The sequence below is a fragment of the Aptenodytes patagonicus genome, chromosome 20, assembly GCF_965638725.1.
Source record: "Aptenodytes patagonicus chromosome 20, bAptPat1.pri.cur, whole genome shotgun sequence".
NCBI classification, from domain to species: Eukaryota; Metazoa; Chordata; class Aves; order Sphenisciformes; family Spheniscidae; genus Aptenodytes; species Aptenodytes patagonicus.
Window position 1 is genome coordinate 1147960 of NC_134968.1, and position 19109 is coordinate 1167068.

General features: G+C 38.2%; 1 protein-coding gene across 1 annotated transcript; it reads left to right on the forward strand.

Annotated features, from left to right (window-relative positions):
* The first annotated feature begins 3634 nt into the window (after positions 1-3634).
* On the forward strand, positions 3635-15168 carry KRT23 (keratin 23). The gene is made up of 8 exons (XM_076356805.1): positions 3635-4084; positions 8315-8397; positions 9825-9981; positions 11592-11753; positions 11846-11971; positions 12779-12999; positions 13946-13977; positions 14653-15168. The coding sequence occupies exons 1-8, from the start codon at positions 3668-3670 to the stop codon at positions 14754-14756; spliced, it is 1302 nt and encodes a 433-aa protein (XP_076212920.1). The 5' UTR covers positions 3635-3667; the 3' UTR covers positions 14757-15168.
* Positions 15169-19109: the final 3941 nt, after the last annotated feature.

A 19109-nucleotide genomic window follows, 5' to 3' on the forward strand; every position in this document is an offset into this window, starting at 1 on the left:
AGAGATGCTCAGTGGACAACAACAACAATAACAATAATAACTTTAATAATAATAACAGAAGAGATGATGATGAACAGGCAGATATAAAGTGCCATTAGATTCTCCCAGGAATCTGAAGCTAATATCGGTAAAAACCTGAGAAGATAATGCAAAAAATCCTTAAGCTCGTTGTTCTGAATTCAAAGTGCATAACATGACTACAATTCATGCACAAATAAAATGCACCTCTGAAAAAAATCAATATTTTTCCATATACATATTTATGTTCCTGCACTTCCTTCAGCAAAAAGGCAAATTCCCTTAGCTCTTGAGGAAGCACTAGGCAAGGTCCAGGTGAAATGAACTGTTCAAGCAGAGTTTGCTGTGACTATCTTGGTTTTCATACATAAAGAAGAAACTCACCAGCCTGTGTCATTACTGTAGCTGTTGTATTGGCAACACTGCCTTTTCTCAGCAGTAAGTTAGTCTGCAAATCTACACTAGTGTAATTGAAGAGAGATGCTTATAAAGATTTAAGAGGCTAGTAAATCCCAACTTCAAAAGCATATAAAATATTTACATGAATGCTGTATTTTGCTAACATAACCTGTTTGGAAAATTTGTTGTTAGCCTCATTGCTGGGTATTTCAATACACATAGTAGTATCTACAAAAATGATATCATTTCTAGAATTATATATTTTATTTTCTTTCCAACCTCCTTAGAGCCACTATCTTTCTGTCTTCTATTTTCTGACATTTAAAAAAAAAATATCTACACTGCTGGGACCAGCCCCACAGTTTAGCCATGAACGAGGCTGCAGGATCATTGGTATACCACTGTTAAGAAACGTACATACTGCTGGTATTCTCACTGGAAAGAACTGAGAAGAGGTTCTTGGAAACTTCAGCAAAGCAACATCACAATCTACTGGAAAAGAAAAACAGAGCAGTACAAATGATATTTTTTCCTGATCCAGAAATCAGGTGACTATTATATGCATCGCTCAGACAGCAAGAGAGAGAAATTCTACAGCCAAAGGCAGCTATCGATTTGTATTTCAGATGGAGGAGCTGACTCAACAAGTGATGGTCGCAGGATATTTACCTGTACAATGTAGGTGTCAAAATATTCTGCCTATACTTAAGCTGCAGCCTAGAAGTTCAGTTCAGTTTGCTTTTCATGTTCCAATTCAGTAAAACAAGTACGATTCCCAAATAAAGCAACTCAGGACTACGCATTCCTCAGTTCCGGCTCGCTTGGGCCTGCCTAGCAGCGCCCCAGCTTACAGAGAGCAGTTTGTATGGAACAAAGAGAAGTCACCATCTAATGGTGCCATCTGCTGACAATGTTTTATTTTCTTACTCTGATCATTGCTTTCATTCTATACTCTGTGGATTAAATAGTTGACTAAAAACAAGTCCCATAGTGCCAGCCTGACAAAGGAGAGCCGTGTGTGGTTTTGAAGTAAGCTTTTTGGTCTTTTCCATGGATCCTCAACATGTGTTGATGAAAACTGTGTGGCATCTTTTCCAGTTTGAAAAGGCTGAGCTTCAGAGGAAACACTTCCTATGTGCCAGATCACCTTTGTTTTGTATTACTCGCCAGAAAAAATACAATTCTGTTTTTCATGATGGCATGATATTCTGTGGAACTATCAGGGAGTAAGACAGAGGCTATTCTGTCTCACAAACTGTCGGCCTCACTGCCAGCCCAGTTGTGAATCTCACTGTAATTTCACATGAAACAAAGGATTCATTTTATTTCCCATAATATTATGTACATATGTATGTATCTATATTTCAATGTTCTATTTCATAGAACATTACCTTGCTGAACTGCCAGGCTAGAAAATTCAGTCTGAAATTAATCTCCGGTGAGATGAACTGACCAGCAGGATATCATTGGTTCTATCGTAATTTGTTTTTTGTTTCAAGTTAGGCCTTCATTTTTTGTCTGGTGCTTCAAGCTCTTCTCACTCTCAAGCAGCAGGGCTGATACCAAACTGTAGTTATTAATAGTAGCTGTTATCAGAATATTTTGTGATAGCCATACCTTGTACTTATTGGAAAACCGTATCTTCGATGATTAATTTCCCCAAACAATTAAAAATGTTAGCATTTCTATACAATGACGCGTATGAGGAATAAGAGGGAATATGTACTCAATGGAAACGTAACTGGTAAAAAGAAAATCACCAGGTGCTGAGTAGTGCTGACACAGAGCCACAAGGAGGAGCTCAAAACCTGCCCTATTCAGAAAATGAGGCCTAGGGGGCATCCCAGGAAAGGACGGCGTGCAGCAATTCTTTACTGCTGAAAAATTTCAAATGAAACAAACAGAGAAAAAAGATTCCTTCAGGGTTCTTCCAAGATAGTGTAAGTCTGGTTTGTACAGTCTCTCCGACCCCACCATTCAGAACGAGTAACAGTGCTAAGTAAGATCTTGTTAAAGAGCTGAGCCTTCAACCGCTATAAGGAAAAATAGCTGCACCACTTCTGAGGGAGCCCATGCCCACTCAGCTTTCCGCTTCTTCCCAAATCTTCTTCCTCTATCCCATCCCTCAGTTGCCGCCTAGAACTACTCTGAAAGACAAGGTAAAGCCAGTAACCCCAGCTGTTGCCATGGGAACACTTCACAATTTACCAACTACTTATCAGCATGATGAGTAAGAAAATCTTTGCAGAAGCCAGACTTGCCCATTCTATATCTGATGAAAGAAGTTCGACAGAAGGTTACTGAAACTTTTGAGAAAGACTGTTTTTGCATGATTGCCAGGTCAATTTTTAGGGCTGGTAGCTTTACATAATCACTTGAATTTTTCGAGTGTTGTTACAAACTCATATTCTAAATATTTTCTATAGCTAAACATATAAATATCCTAATAGTATTAATACTAGTAACAGCAAGAAATTCCTGCGTTACTATTTCAACAAGACTATTGAAATATGAGTGCACCTCGAATCATGAAAAAATCACTAGAAAAGATTGTTAAGTACCTAATTCTCATGTGTTTCAACTGGAAATGGGCAGCTGAAGGGAATAGCTGGGCCTTACTCACTTTGGACTGGAGCTTTAGTCCAATGGCAGAGGTTGGATAACTTCATTAAAGCCTCATGTCTCATACAGGCTGAAGCTGTTTGGTACGTTAATGACAGCTCGTTAGGACATGCTGTGTTTCAGGATTCACGGACTGCTGTAATTCTAAAGCCTGAGAATTACAACAGAAAGAAAGTATCTTGAGAGACCCACCCTGCCCCAGCTCTCCATTTATTCTGTAATGGACAATACTCTTCCCCTCATAAGCAGGAAAGCATAACATACTAACTACAGGGTTAGAAAAAAGTCTGAGGGAGAGCTGATCCTGTTCCACACCTACTGATTTTAGCCACACCTCACTATTATAATATGAAAAGAAAAAGAAAAAAAAACAAACAAAACAACCAAAAGGAAAGCAATCCAATACCTGGGCGTGATTCCAAATAACAACAACAGTGTGTGCAGGCTCATAAATGCTTCAGAATTGACCAAGAGGAAGCACGTTTCATGATGACACAATCTTGTTGCTGTAGTCATTCGTCGAAGGGAAACTCCCACAGGAAAAGGCATAAAGCTGCTTAGGGAAGGCTAAGCAGCTGCTCAGTGCTAGTCAGTCAAACATTGGGTTAGATTCACAACAGAGCTAAACATGAGTACCAGCCAAGGCCCTTTTCCAATTTTTTCTGGGTCCCTCAGGGGTAGTTCAGGGTGTGGTTTGGCCCAGCAAGGAATTTCTTACAGACCTTCAAGTGCAGATGGTGGTGCCAGCAGCATACATACCTCTTTCTCCTCTGCCAGACCCCTCTGGCTGGCTGCTGGAGGAGGGGCACCTTGGGGAGGCTTCGGCGAGCACCATGGGGAAAGCATCTTCCTGGGTGGGAATGAGAAACAGACTATGCAAAACCTGAATGACCGTTTGGCTGCCTATCTGGACAAGGTCCGTTCCTTAGAAGCAGCTAACGCTCAGCTGGAAAGCTGCATCCTAGAGTGGCACAAGACAAAGTCTCACGGAAAGAGGCATGACTTCAACCAATACGAGCAAAACGTCACTGACATGCAAAGACAGGTAAGTCAGAGCTATAAGTGACCGTGTCATTCTATGCTCTTTTAAGGAATCTGGGTACTCATTTATGCTGATGGCTTTCCTTTAAAGAAAGTTAAATAAAACCTTTTAAATGTTAGAAATACCAATGAAAGTGGTTACAGGACCTGGGCATAAACATTCTTTGTGTTCACAAGGAGGAGAATGGGGTACAAGAAAGAAAGGCTGGAAGGAGACAAGGGGGATTCTGCAAAGACTGGTAGTATAAAGAGATTTGTCTGCTGCCAAGTGTTTGTTTCTGTACATGAAACTGTGGTTTGAGTAACTATGTCTGGCAGAATTTGGTCTTTTTGACTGCACATGTATTCAAGAAAATTACAAAGCAGGCAAACTGAAGAGTCTGCCTTCCTTCATGCATGCTGTCTTTAGACATACTGTTGCATTTCATTTCTTTGATTCCTGTGCTAGCAGACAATGAAACTACAGGAGTTTGGGGTCCAATGAGCTTATGTAATCAGATGGAAAAATACTTCACTGTAATTAAGAAAATAGCAATGACAAATTCCTTGTGGATGTTTTCACTGTAATTAAAAGGAGAATTTCTGGTTCCTGCCAGTAGTTAATATTAACATCCAACAGTAACTCTTCCAATCTCCCAAACTCACGTGTCTTCAGATTTAAGCATAATATTAATCTGTATTCATAATGAACATACTTAGCACTGTAACCATCTGTGTGACTAATCTGTGTAATTAACTTTACGTAGCCATATGGGGCAAAAACCAAAGCTATTCCAAATGTGATGCTGTATTTCCCTCCACTTTTTATAATATGGTTACCTGGCATTCTCAAGACCCTGAGAAATTTTTTTCGAAAGGGCTTGGAAATGGTATTATCCCGCATCTTTGCTGATTGAGACCGGGGACTTAATCAAACTCCCTGCTTGCTGTTAAATGCATTGCCTCCAGGCAGAAGATGAGGCACTCCGACCACAGACAATGTATAAGGAGAGACAGAATTGTCATCACCTATTTCTGTTTTAAGGATAAAGAAAGGTCATCCATCTCCAGACCTACCACTTGAGCACTTTTTTTTTAACTGATACAGAGATAAAAACTTGTTCATCAAGAATATAAATGTGTTCACATTGATTTGGAATTAATAAATCAGAAAGATTTAGGAAGACAATAAGACTAAAACCATCATGCTGATTGGGGTAAAGCCCTCACTTTTGAATAGCTTGTACCCAAAACACTTATTTTTAACACTCACCACTGAAGTAACTATCACTGGCGACAGGCACCTGTTAGACTAATGGCTGTCTCAGCCAGTATGTACTGAATGTGGTGCTCATACTGGGGAGGAAGGGCTATTAAAGGATTATTTAGAGATGACAATTCAGTGATTTAACCCTGAATTTTTACTTTCTCTATAAATTATTGCAATTAGCACCACAACTGCCAGTAAAATGAGTGAAAATATAGCATCTAATTATTAACCATAATTAAATTAATTAACAATAAATTAAAAAGATGAAACTAATTTAGCACCTAAAATGAAATTTAGACAAAATTTAGGATCCTATATCCAATAACCCAGAAAGTCTGTGATGTACTGGCTGTTTAAACTTGGAGACATATAATCATTTGGGTCCTGCATTTTGGACCACACTTTTCCCTGGATGCCTGAATTCTGGATGAACATGCCAGATGGAGCAGCAAGTTGCCTTGCTCCAGCCTGACTCCATTCTAACCCAGATACAAAGTAAAATAGCACCAATTCTTGAGGTAAATGTCTCATTCAAACATCTTTGTTGTGGTTTAACCCAGCAGGCAGCTAAACACCACACAGCTGTTTGCTCACTCCCCCCCCTCAGTGGGATGGGGGAGAGAATCGGGAAAAAAAAAAGTAAAATTCAGGGGTTGAGATAAAGACAGTTTAATAGGACAGAAAAGGAAGGGAAAATAATAATAATGATAAAAGAATATACAAAATAAGTGATGCACAATGCAATTGCTCACCACCTGAGGACTGATGCCCAGCCAGTTCCTGAGCAGCGGTCACCACCCCCCAGCCGACTCCCCCCAATTTATATACTGAGCATGATGTCCCATGGTATGGAATATCCCTTTGGCCAGTTTGGGTCAGCTGTCCTGGCTGTGCCCCCTCCCAGCTTCTCGCTGGCAGGGCATGGGAAGCAGAAAGTCCTTGACTAGTGTAAGCACTGCTCAGCAACAACTGAAACATCTGTGTGTTATCAACATTATTCTCATCCTAAATCCAAAACACAGCACCGTACCAGCTACTAAGAAGAAAATTAACTCTATCCCAGCCAAAACCAGGACAATCTTGTACAGCTAAATAAGCAAACTGATTTACAGAGCATTCAAGGGGACAGGAGCAGGGCAGTTGGGAAAAGGACACAAGACATGCTGAGGAAGAAGTCAGTGCAGGAAGCCTTCTTGAAAAAAATCTGGTTTGAGAAGGAATTTAGGTATATTTTGTATATAATGATGTGTGAGTTCTTAAGTTATCTGTAAGTTTGTGGATTTATATTAGTGATGCACCCATATTTATGATGGATGTAGTGAAGAAATCTGTGTAATTATAAACAGATAAATGTCCACATTTGAAATGCACTGCTAACTGGCATAGCAATCAATATCGTACAGCAGTTGGCAAAACACTGTAACTCCTTTGTTGTATTCTTTATTCTTTCAGATTACACAGAAAGTCATAAAGCATTTATATAAATGTATTGCTGTGTTGCATGATTATGAAGTGGCACAAAGTTGAAGAACTCCTATGTTGTTTTCTCATTGCCTTATTACCTCCCATAGTAAAATTTACCGTTCTCTAAGGATGGATTCAAGAATTGCCTCTTCTCTGACAACAAATTCCAGGCAGCAACACATTTAGGGTATTGTTATACTTCTTCAGCTGGCCTTGATCATGTCCCAGGGCAGTATCCAGGGTGTGCTGCTAATTGCTCAAGAACGTACAGTCTGTTAACAGATTAGTTAAAACATTCCACAGGCACCTTCTTTTTTACCATGAGAGGTAAACTTTTGACACTTCAGGATAATTTTGTCATTTCCTTGTTTCTTTGTGATTCATTTAGGTGTGGGAAGTTTTACTTCAAGGTGCTGAGAGCTCTGTAAATGGCTAATGATTTCTGTACAGCCATAATGCACCTTGTTTTGCTATCTAAGTGTTGAGTGAAGGCAGCTGTTGGAACTGCAACCATGCTTCTCTTTCCTCTTTGTTAGAAAAAGACATAACGTCCCACAGTTTTTAGTTCCTGCTAATTATGTATGAGTTCCTGCTAGAATTATTTCAAAGATTTTAAATGGAATACTGAGCTTTTCATATTCAGATCTATAGTTCAACGCCATTTCATGTTAACAGGGACTTACAAGTCTTCTCAGTGCATACCGAGTACACTAAACGAATGATGCGGTGCACTTTCTCCTGCACCTTTTAGGGCAATTTTCAACATCCCAAAGCAAAATCAGAAACATGAATGTTTGAGAAATCCCAAAGCAAAATCAGAAACATGAATGCCTCCATGCTGCTGGACGATTCAGTAGTCATAGGTGAATAATCAAATGGACCATGGCAACTAGATGCCAGCGTTATTCTCAAAATGACAATCCCTGTGACTCCAGACTGAAGCACGTGGTGGACTTGAGTGGTCCTGCTCATGAGTTGCTGCTACTGAGGCAACGAGGCATCATTATGCCTCTGCATCACAACACTGATTCAGCAAGGTGTTTATGCACATGCTTACTTTTTAGCATATGATTAATTCCAGCATTTTGCTTGTACTCAGACACAGTTTAATGGTTCTTACTGAAATTTGCCCTAAAGATGACCAAGGCTGCTTTTCCAGCAATGCTAAACAGAATCAAAACCAGTTCACAAAAAAAGAGGAAGACAGTGATTGTTATTCTGTAATATACCATGAAGTTTGTGTAATATTCATATCCTCTACCTGGCCAGGAATACGACGACTCCTCCTGCTTCGTATCCAGAAAAGTAAGACAAAGAGAAAACTAAGATTATGGACAAAAATTGCAGAAACATCTAAGTGAATTAGGAAACTAAGCTTCTTTTATTCATGTACTCTCCTTAACATGGGACTTCTACTATTTAGATGCTTCCTACAAGTAGCAGGGAGTCTAAAACAGCACAGGTTATTCACCATCACCATATGGCAACACTGAGTCTCCTGTTGGATTCTCTGTTTTCCAGATTGAAGATGGCAAGATCACCAATGCCAGTATCCTTTTACAAATTGATAACGCTAACATGGCATCTGAAGACTTCAGGCTCAAGTAAGCTCTTCTTTGGTTTCCTGATTAAGTTTGAAAGGGGATTAAGCGAAATATTGCTTTTTCCTGATAATCCAATATGAAACTTATTTTACTGAGGTTTTCTGGTGACACTGGATAAATAAAACCAATGTAGAACAGAAAAAAAACCCAAAAAGGATGTAAAAACCACAAATGATAGCTGAACAATCTTGAGTCACCCTGTTTATGATACTTAGTTCAGGTCCTGAAGAGCAGGTTTTACAGCAGACACTTGATACTTGTGACAAAAGGCATTTAAAACTGTCATCTGGGAATACGAATTAACCCTTCTCTGCACTATGCTTCCCCAGTCCAGCCCAAATCTATTTCCTGTACTAATCACCTCTTCTGTCCAGCTCCGCAGGAAATACCCGTCCTTCAGTATCTTCTGCTTTGGATTCTTGTAAGTTTTGCCACAGTAAATGGGCCAGTGTTTCCTCGGCTACCAGTACACAGTTTGATTTTTCAGTGCATTGCTGAAAAGTAGTTCTCAGACCAGCTAAGAAGCCAAAATGTTTGGACAGAAAACTTCCAGGCAGAGCTTTCAAAGGAAAGGAATTTACATTTCTGTAAGTTAGACTTCTTAGGAATCATGAAGATTTGTCTTATTTTCAACAGATGATGATCAGCTGTTAAAAAAATCTCTCAGCTTTTGGTAATATTGTAACAAACCTAAAGACTCTGAACACTGTAGGCCTTATCCGGCCTTGCCTTTCTTTCTTTATCATTCAACAGTGTCATAAAAAGGAAACAGTGGAACTAGTTTGAGAGACTGGAATCATAGAATGAGTCTGATGGATTGAATGTAGAAACATCAATAGAGCCCATAAAAAATGAAGTAAAGGGAGAGATTCTGAGGAGCAAAAGTGCTTCATATGCCCAAGGGAACATATGGCAGCGTCTTTCTGACTTTGTCTCACTACAGATGGCAAACTGCAAGGGGTTAGAGAGGCATGTTAATAACTGGCTTCTATGAAGTTTTTCCTGTTTTCTGAAGGACTGAAAAGTTATCATTTTGGAAAAACTACAGAAAGCATTGATTGTTGATACTGTTTTCACATCTTTATTGGCAAATTTTTGAGAATCATATTCCCAAAGCTTTCACAACCTGGTGAATGTTAAAATGCAAAAAGGAAAATGAAAGAAAGAGCAATTGTTTCATACCATATAGGAGGAGTTGTGAGGAAGAAAGAAAAACGATAATGAAACCCATCTTATTTTTAAGACTATACAAGAATATTCAAAGAACATATTTTAGGAACAGAATTTGTCTCCTTGTTTTTTTGTTCTCTCTAGTTCCCTACATAGAGGACTTAAGCAAGTCTACTTCTCTTTGATACTACTTATACAAGAGGCTAGAAGCGGTCTGTTCTCAACAAGCATGCTTTATCTTCTTTTTCCTCATAAAGGTATGAAGCAGAGAAGTCTCGCAGGCAGGGAGTGCAGCTTGATGTTGAGAACCTGCGTAAGGAGCTCGACGGCCTGACCATTGTTACAACAGATCTGGAAATGGAAATTGAAGGCTTGAGAGAAGAGCACATCCTTAGGAGGAAAGACCATGAGGAGGTAGAAAAAGTTCCACTTGGTAAAATCCTATCACTCAAATCTTCACTACCATGTAATTAACTTTGAGTAAGATCCACAATCTATAAATGGGATTGATGATTCAGAACGTAATCATGTTTCTAAAGAAGCCAATGACAGTCAGACGAGGCACAGTTTGTGTACTACTTTACCAATTAAATCGGGATTTCAGAAAGGATAACAAATTGCTGTATTTTCTCCCACTCTTTTCTAGTCACCTACCCATCTGTCATACATAGCTAATAATAACTTACATATTCGATGATAGACTTGTTCTCAGAAATACTTAGATATAAATACAGAGAGATTTCAAGCAAACAGGAAATGTTACTGGTTGCTGTTGGGTTTTACTGATCACAGACTTTCCCCTCAACTCTGGATATATCATTTCACAGAATCACAGAAGCACGGAGTGGCTGAGGTTGGAAGAGACCTCTCGAGGCCACCTTGTCCACCCCCGCTGCTCAAGCAGGGTCACCTAGAGCAGGCTGACCTGAACTAAACAGACCTTGAATTCTTGAGGGATCAAAATTAAAAAGAATGGTTGGTGAAGTCAAGTAAAATTACTTATTCTTGCAAAATCCTAAGCACAAAAATTAGGTAATACTTAATAATTGTCAAAAAAACATGCTGCTCTGAATTCTTACAGAGCTGTACCACAGTGGGCTCTGTTATTCCCATATAAATAATACCACTGCTTGACAACATGCTGTTTTCATTTTGCTTGATCTGATGTTGTTTTCAGTTATTACCTAATGCAGAACCAAACGTCCTACTCAGTATCTGTGGATTATTAAAAAGGAGAATAGAAACACAAGGGTTACACAGCAGTAGGTGAAGCTATCTTTGGCTGATCCCCTTATAGCCAAGGATACTACTGACCAGCTATAATAAAACAGTTCTTGGAAGCAGGGCAACCAACAGAGACATCAGTATGTCCAGTTGATCTGCATTTTGGAGGCCATGATGTCATGCCCTGAAATGCTACTTTGCCTGGGCGCTTTTGAAAATGGTACCTAGCACATAAGATTGTGCTACACCAAAAGGAATGTTACCATACCTGCTTGACTTGTCCTGTAATTATGTTGTTTACACAGTAATTATATGCTTTAATCCAATTATTCCTTTAACAAATACATAGAACTTTTACATTACTCTCCTGTAAACTTAGTTATAGTTCCATAAATATTAACATACAGGGTAAGAAAGATGACATTACTGTTAGATTTTCATCAAAGTTTTTGGGTTCCTAATAGATAAATAAATAAAAAATGTCAGTGCTTCTTCATTAAGTATGTATCTTCCAGAAACATTATATGAAAAGATCTTCTCACATGTTTTTTACTGAGTTCTCTAGCACAGTTCTGCCACAGAAGCAGATATAAGTCACTGGTTTAAGTCACGTCATGGTATTATCCATATATAAAATTTCCAGATAGTGTTAACTGAATATATATAACAATTAACCTACCATAATGAAAAAAATATTCTGGGTATTGTGAGAGTATGGAACTGAAGAAAACAAGACAGGAGTGAAAAATTTCCACTTTCATAAACAAGTTTGCTTGTTTCCTCTGCTAATATATGAATAGGATATGGAAGCAAATCGCTCATCGCAAGACTTCAAAGTCAATGTAAAAGTAAATGCAGCACCTCCTGAAGACTTAGCCAAGATTCTAGCAGAAATAAGAGAAGACTATGAAGCCATAATTGAAAAGAATCGTCAAAGCCTTGACAGTTGGTACAAAGAACAGGTAACAGCTATTTTCTGCTCATTTCGAAGATCCCTGTTGCTGTACGTGAATGGCCAGAATCAGTAAGCTTTTCTCTTGCTTTTGCTCCATAGAGTGCAGCTATGTCTCTGGCAGCAACCCCCAATCCAGAACAGATACAGCGCAATGAGAACGAGATCAAGGATCTAACACGTACTTTACAGTCCCTGGACATCGAGCTGCAGGCACAGATGAGTAAGGTATCTGTTGTAGACATCTCCGGCTGGTCACTGTTACTTCCTATATTCTCAGAAATTGTCGTGGACCAATTCTTCATTTAAATCCATAGCCTAGCATAACTTTATTGTAGTTATTAAAGTATCAGTGAAATTGAAATTTGGACCATGCTTGACTTTGCCAGAATATGCAAAATAGATTCAGCAACTATCACCAAGAAGTGAAAAATGTATGTCTCTCCTTAGAATAAAATATGGGGAGAAGAAAAAGAAGAGATGGGATAGCTGACTCCATGATCTAAAAAGAAAAAATGTCCAAGAAGACAGATAGTAATACAAATTTCATATTTACAACCCCTGTTATAATGGATGAAATATTTGAACTGTGAAAAATGTTGGTGGGGAATCTTAAAAATAATACAGGTTAAAAAAATATTCAAAAATCTTACAAAATATATTCAAAAAAACATTCAAAAATATTACAGGTTAAAGCTCACATACCCATGATTTGGCGACTTTGAAGCAATTCTGGACAGTAAGTGCAGAAACTGACAAAAGAGTCAACAGTTACAGGAGCACAGCTTTGGAACAGAAAGAATATGGCAGGGATAAATTACTCAGGTTTTGCCTCTCATTACTCATTATGCACACACGACATGGCTTCATGATTCTCCTGTCTTCACATGAATAGTGATGAAAATCCATAAGTGTTTAAATTACCATAGTCTTAATTTTGCAATCTTCTTGCTAGAGACCAAATTTGCTGGCATTTCTGCATTGTATCTACCACATAAATAATAATCATAGTATTGGTATTATCTGCTCTGTCAGAAACACATGCTGGAAGACACCTTGTCTGACACTCGGAATTACTATGCTGCTGCGCTTCAAAACATGCAGCAGATCATCTCCAAATGTGAGGAAGAGCTAAGCCAGGTTCGTCATGACATTAAGCAGCAAAATAACCAATACAAGGTTCTTCTTGGGATCAAAACCCGCCTGGAGAAGGAAATTTCCACTTACCGCCTGCTGCTGGAAGGGAATGTTGATGGGTAAGGCAAAGCCGCCCTGACTGGAATAGATGAGAAGAGAGTTCTCATATTCGGGTTATTTATTTGTTTGTTTGATTTTTTTATGCTTAACCAAAGCTTGTGTGTTCCATACTACATCAAGGGCTGGTATTTTAATGTGATGGATCATAATAAAAAACTTGAGCCACTTAGTATACAGAGAAACTTGCATCCATGTAATTTGGATCACCTAAATTAATATAACTTTTTATTTAAAAAAAAAAAAAAAAATCTACATTCCCACAGCATGCCTATCTCAGCATAGGAAAAAAATGCCAATTTCAGTAAAATTCACTGTCATTTACAATCTTCAAAACAAGTTCTAGATCAAAAAGAAGCCTGGAGGCAAGTTTAGATCTTTTTGGGTCAGCCATCTGCAGTTACAAATACCAGCACACAAGATCTGCACAGTGTGCCCCTCTGCTGATGGGCTGTTTGGTTTCCCCATCCCTGCCTTGTCTGAAATCTCTGCATTCAGAAATCTTTGGGCCTCTCTATTCTTTATTCTCTCACCTTATATACAGAGTATGTCTGTCATACAAAATCAGAAAAAGGAAGATTAGCAGCGTTTATAACTGAAAATCTCAGGGAGGCAGGATGGTATGGCACCAAATACAGGGTTATTTGTCAGAGGCCAAAATGGGATCAACTTGAGCAACTCAGAACGTATGAGAAACAGTGCAAGGGTCCACAGTAGAAGCAATAATGAATGTACACAGGAACAGTTTCAGGTGAGAGTATCTGTTCCTAAGTCTACCAAAGAGGAAAAGTTCTTGTGGTATAAAAGCATCAATCCTTTTTTTTTTTTAAATTTTATCTCTTTTCATAGTGGTATGAGGTCTCCTTAGAATCACTACGAAGAAAGGGAGGAATAACTTCTGGAAATTAGTATAATCATTATTTTTCCTCTCTTTTATTATCTTTACAGGATAGCAAGAAAATCTGAATCAAAAGCTAAAGGTAAAAGTCCCTTATTTTGTTCTCTATAGTGACTCTTAATTATTGTCATTTCCAATCAAATTTTACTCAGAATAATTTTACCCTTACATGAATGAACTATGAAAGGTTTGCACGGCAGTTAATTCTCATGCAGGCCATATTTGAGAATAATTTCAGTGATTGACTGGTCTTGTGAAGGGCTGCACTTCAGAGCACATTCTGCTGTGTCTGCCCACTCGTGGACTATCTTCAGACTGACCTCTGTTACGCAAACTCGTTGTCCAAAGCTCAGACTCAAGACTAAAGCTTTCATGGTATATGAGTAACCATAGAGACTCCATTTGGTGACTAAAACAGTGTTAGGGCTTGAGAGCAAACAGAAAATCTGCATGTCTGGAAACTCATATTCTGGCATGAGCATGACCTACAGACGTTTAGGTTAATCTGCTCTGAAGTTAGATTTGCATTGGCTGGGATGTAGCTGTATTATTTATTTGCCCTGACCTGGACAAGACTCAGGGTGACTTTCTGGCAGTACATTTCACAAAGAGCAATAATAAGTATTGACTTAAAGGGAAACATGCAAAGATAAATCAGTTGAGGAGGTAGCTGGTAAATCACTGTAAATGAAGCTTTTCCTGCATCATCTTGTCTCAGCATTGCTTCTTGTCTAATTAACCTTTCTTTTTCGTTCAGAACATGCTGGGCTGACCAATCGAAAGATCAAAGCAATTGTCCATGACAGTGTGAATGGGCAGGTGGTATCCTCCACCATCAACGAGATCCACCAGCAAGCATGAAGTAGAAAGTTCTGCTTTCCTAGCGGGCTAAGCTCTGACAACCCTTCTGTGCAACTACGTGTTGTATGTTGGTCTACCTGTGTGTAAAATAGGGATGCTATAGTGAACCCTCTCCTAAAATGATTTGCAGCCTAATAATGAAAAGTGCCATACAGAGCTAGGTATAGCTGATATTGTTAGCTTAAAGAGCTTTTAGTCATCAAAACGCTGAAGAAAAGCTATTCAATGAAAATGACTGGCTAGCTGGTAATATATGTATTATGCACATCTCACTGGGGCATGAATCTCCATCTGTGATTCATTTATTGCTCTGCAAATTAACTATAATTTAAAGTGAATAATCTCAACTTTTCTCCTGGTCTTATGTCTCTCATCATATACCTCACTGCAGCCAATAAATTCTTTTCCATTACTTGTTCTGGTCGTTGGAATTTCTGATTTTGCTTTTTCTTACATATGCACCAGCCCAAAGTGGCAGTGTTACTGACATAGATCAAGACTGCAAAAGCCTCATTGTTTCAGGAGGTATAAAACTGGAAGGACACAAAAAAGAAGAAAAGAGGTGACACAAGTTACAAGTGACATTTACATAAGCAAAACTATTAGACTTCCCTATATACAACTTTTCAATGTCACTGTTTAAAACAGCATTATTAGTAGGATTGTTGTAAAGTACACTTTTCTAAAATAGTCACCCTAGAAACATTTCTTTATTCTTCAGCTTTAGAGAAATTTTCTTAAACTGTCTTTACACACTTTCCTTCAAAGATTATAAGTACTTTTCCAGATATTCTCATTCTTTCTCAGTGACCTATTTAATTCAAAAAAACATTTCAGTTATTTGCTTTCGTATTAACGTTCATTGTTTTCGTTGATGGGTTCTGTAGTCAGGATAGACTGGTATATGTAATGCATACTAACGTAAGGGGAGGCCCAAGTTCTTTAGCCAAATGTAAGCTTCTTCCCCTTTCTCACGTCAGTCCAATCACCGACTCAGCAGGAGACCCTAACAGCAATAGGAAAATATCCAGTGATATGCAAAGCTAAAAACTGAGCAAGAAAAAGAGAAATATTATTAGGACTGTTCAGACGAGGAAGACTGTAAAGCAGAACGAAGAGAGACAAAATGGAACATAATGAGTGTCTCTATGTATTTGCATTCCAAAGTCAACGTCTGCATATAAAACAGGGTGTTCAGGGCAGTCTCATATTCATGAGCGGAATTGTCATTGTACTCTTTCATACCTACTCATAAGAGACTTTCATAAAGGATTCCTGTTACCTGCTTTGCTTTGAAACAATGCTCACAGAAGAAAGTGAAAATTTCACAGAAAATGCAGATTTAAAATAAACAAAATCCATCTCTATGATACAATGTTTTCTTACTGGCATGTTAGGACCAGTTCATGATTCCCCTTCGTGGGGCCCCCCCCCCACCGTTGCACAAAGAGATCGCAAAGGCATTGAATGGATTACCTAATGGTTTCTTTAAATTGGGTAAAACTTGTACTACAGGATTAGTAACTCTTGGCTAATTAACAATGTCCTTCCTTGTGGCTTACCAGATCCAACAAGCCAGACCTGGTGTTTGTAGCATCTGGACAGAATGTGCCTAGGTTTTCTTGAACAATTTTCTGTGCTACTTAAAGCTATATTCATTTATCAAATTTACAGAGCATAACCACATTGCTGTGATACAAATAATTATAAAAACTTCTAAGTAGCCCCTTATTTCTAAATCAAAGGAAGGCATCTATGCTTTGCGCTAGGTTTTGATTGTGCTAAACTACAAGGAAAGAAGAAGGAAAAACGAATAATTGAAGTGCTTTATAAAACACGCCTGTCCTTTTTCACATTCTTAAGCAATGCATTGGCTTTACTCGTGTCCTAGTGTCCTCTCATGAAGAGGTGAGAGGTGCACTCCCTGCACTCCGGTGTTACGCTCAGCTATGGTCCAAATGGTACTGGCTAAGATGTAGCAGAATTCCCATGCCACTCCACTACTCTGACGATTTTAACCTTCTCTTACAACTGTGTCATTGCATTCTGTAATGGTCAGACCAGTACAGTTCACAACACTGACCTCATAATTCACTCTGTTTACTAACATCCTCACGCATCAATGGCTCTAACACATCCATTCAAGTTGCTGTCTTTTAATAAGTGAAGTAAACCAATTCGTCCTTAAACATATAAATATTAGTTACACTAGATTCTGTTTTCTAAATGAAAGCAAGTATTCTATGGCAAAAATTGCTTATTTCTGGATAATTTTTCATGTCTTCAGAATACTATGTATAATTGCAGATTTCCTTTTTGTTGAACAGCTTATGATACTGTGTCACCGGCCATATGTTGTGCTATATCTAGTGGTTATTCATTATTTCTGAATTTGTATTCTGGGAGATAAGCTATGTATTTAGGGTAGGTCTGTACCCTAAATAATAAATAATGATATGAATATTTACCACTTGCATGCACTGTTAACATTATATTCTCACAACACACTGAGAGATGAAGTTAGGGAGATAATGAATGGGGGTAGTATTATCATTCCCATTTTATTGCTTGAGAAATTGGAAAAAGAGATGACACAACTCGCTCAAGGCTGCAAAGAAAGTCACTGGTAGTGATGAAATTAGAATTCATCACTTCACAGCTTCTACTTACCCCAGCTATTAGATAATACAACTTCCGTGAAGAGCCATTCTCTAGTTACAGCAATCCTTTCTGTATCTGATCGCACTGAAGAGATAATTTGATTGATTCATTTCAAGTGTCTACTGCCGGTCAAGACCCTGCACATACTTCGATGATGTTCTTCAATTTACATGTGCCAGTAGCCCTACTCAAATTAGTCCTGTACAGAACACTACGCCTGGGTGTCTTTGGTGATTTTGTAGTATTTGGGAAACTTTAAAAAAGAGATGGCATACATGCTTCTTTCTCTTAGTCTCAGATCAGTGTCTTGAAGGAAAGGAAATCTTCAGGAGTGTGATACTGTATTGCTTGAAAAATTATTTTATTAATTCATAGTATTAAAACTGATTGAACTCTGCTAGCTGGTATTTATTCTACTTCAGTATTAAATATTCACAGAAGTGCTGTTTCAACATCAAGGAAGTGACTGACCCAGGCCCAAAGAAAGTGCAATTCTAAAAATTTGAAGTATCATAAAAAATAACATACTCAAAGTGAATATATTCTGTTTCCCCTAAATGGAATAGGATAGCAAAAAAATAATCAGTAGGAGATAATGTCATTTCTAAGTCTAAGTGAATGATGTAACAATACTTTTGCAAACTAACAAGACACAGGAACTCACGGTCTATAAAAGGAGGCTGAAACCATCAGCATTCACAAATCACTTCTTGTAGTTTCACCTGCCATTTAAGGAAGTCCTGCACTAAATAATCCTCCAACGTGATTTATAACAGACTTGAATGCACTCCAGAATGTGTATGAGTCATAGCTCATTTCACTTGTAGAAATGTTAAACTTATTAAGGTATATTACAATACGCAGCTTTGGTAAGTGAATTGTTGATCCTCTGGAAGAAGTTTGCAATGAGGTAATGCAGTAATGGTTTGTGCTATTAATCACACATTCTCTCTGGTGATGTAGCCACACATTGGCAGGTTTCTTTCTTATTTATGAACAAGACATTTCTGTAGAATGCAAAATTTTTCCTTTCTGCCTGCCTTGTTAATACAGATGCAAAATTAATGAAGTCATTTCAGAAAGAGAAGAAAAGAAAATTTAGCATTTATAACACTGCTAAAAACATTGTTTGCATGCTATTATTGAAGCAGAGAGAATAGGTAGAAGAGCCGGTAAAACATTTCACAATGTCCACGCCCTGACCTATAAAGGTTTCTAAAGTTTTGCTGGGAGATGCCTGTTCCTGTGTATGAATCATTTAGAAAAGGGAAGGATCTATAAACAGGGAAGCAAGGAAAGAATAATGCTTGAGAGGCCTGCAACCCCCTGTCCTCCCCATGTCCTGAATTATACAGCAAAAGCATCTTAATTATTGACTCTACTTATACATTTGGCTTTTTTACCATGCATTGCTTCCGCATAATTCCTTCCTCAGTAAAACTTTTCATTTCTTTTCAAGTTGCATTTTTAATTGTATGTCTATACTGAAATGACCTACTTGAGCCACACATCTAGGGGTTGCCATAAAAGAATTGTGTGCAAAAATATCACATTAAACATAAGCACCAATATATTACAGTTTGGACTGCCCTTATGATAGAAGCTCATAGTACTAGACATGACCTAATGGTGAAACAGGTACATGGCTGCTTCTTCTGGACATATTAATTTGCTTTTCGAAAGTCTGAATAT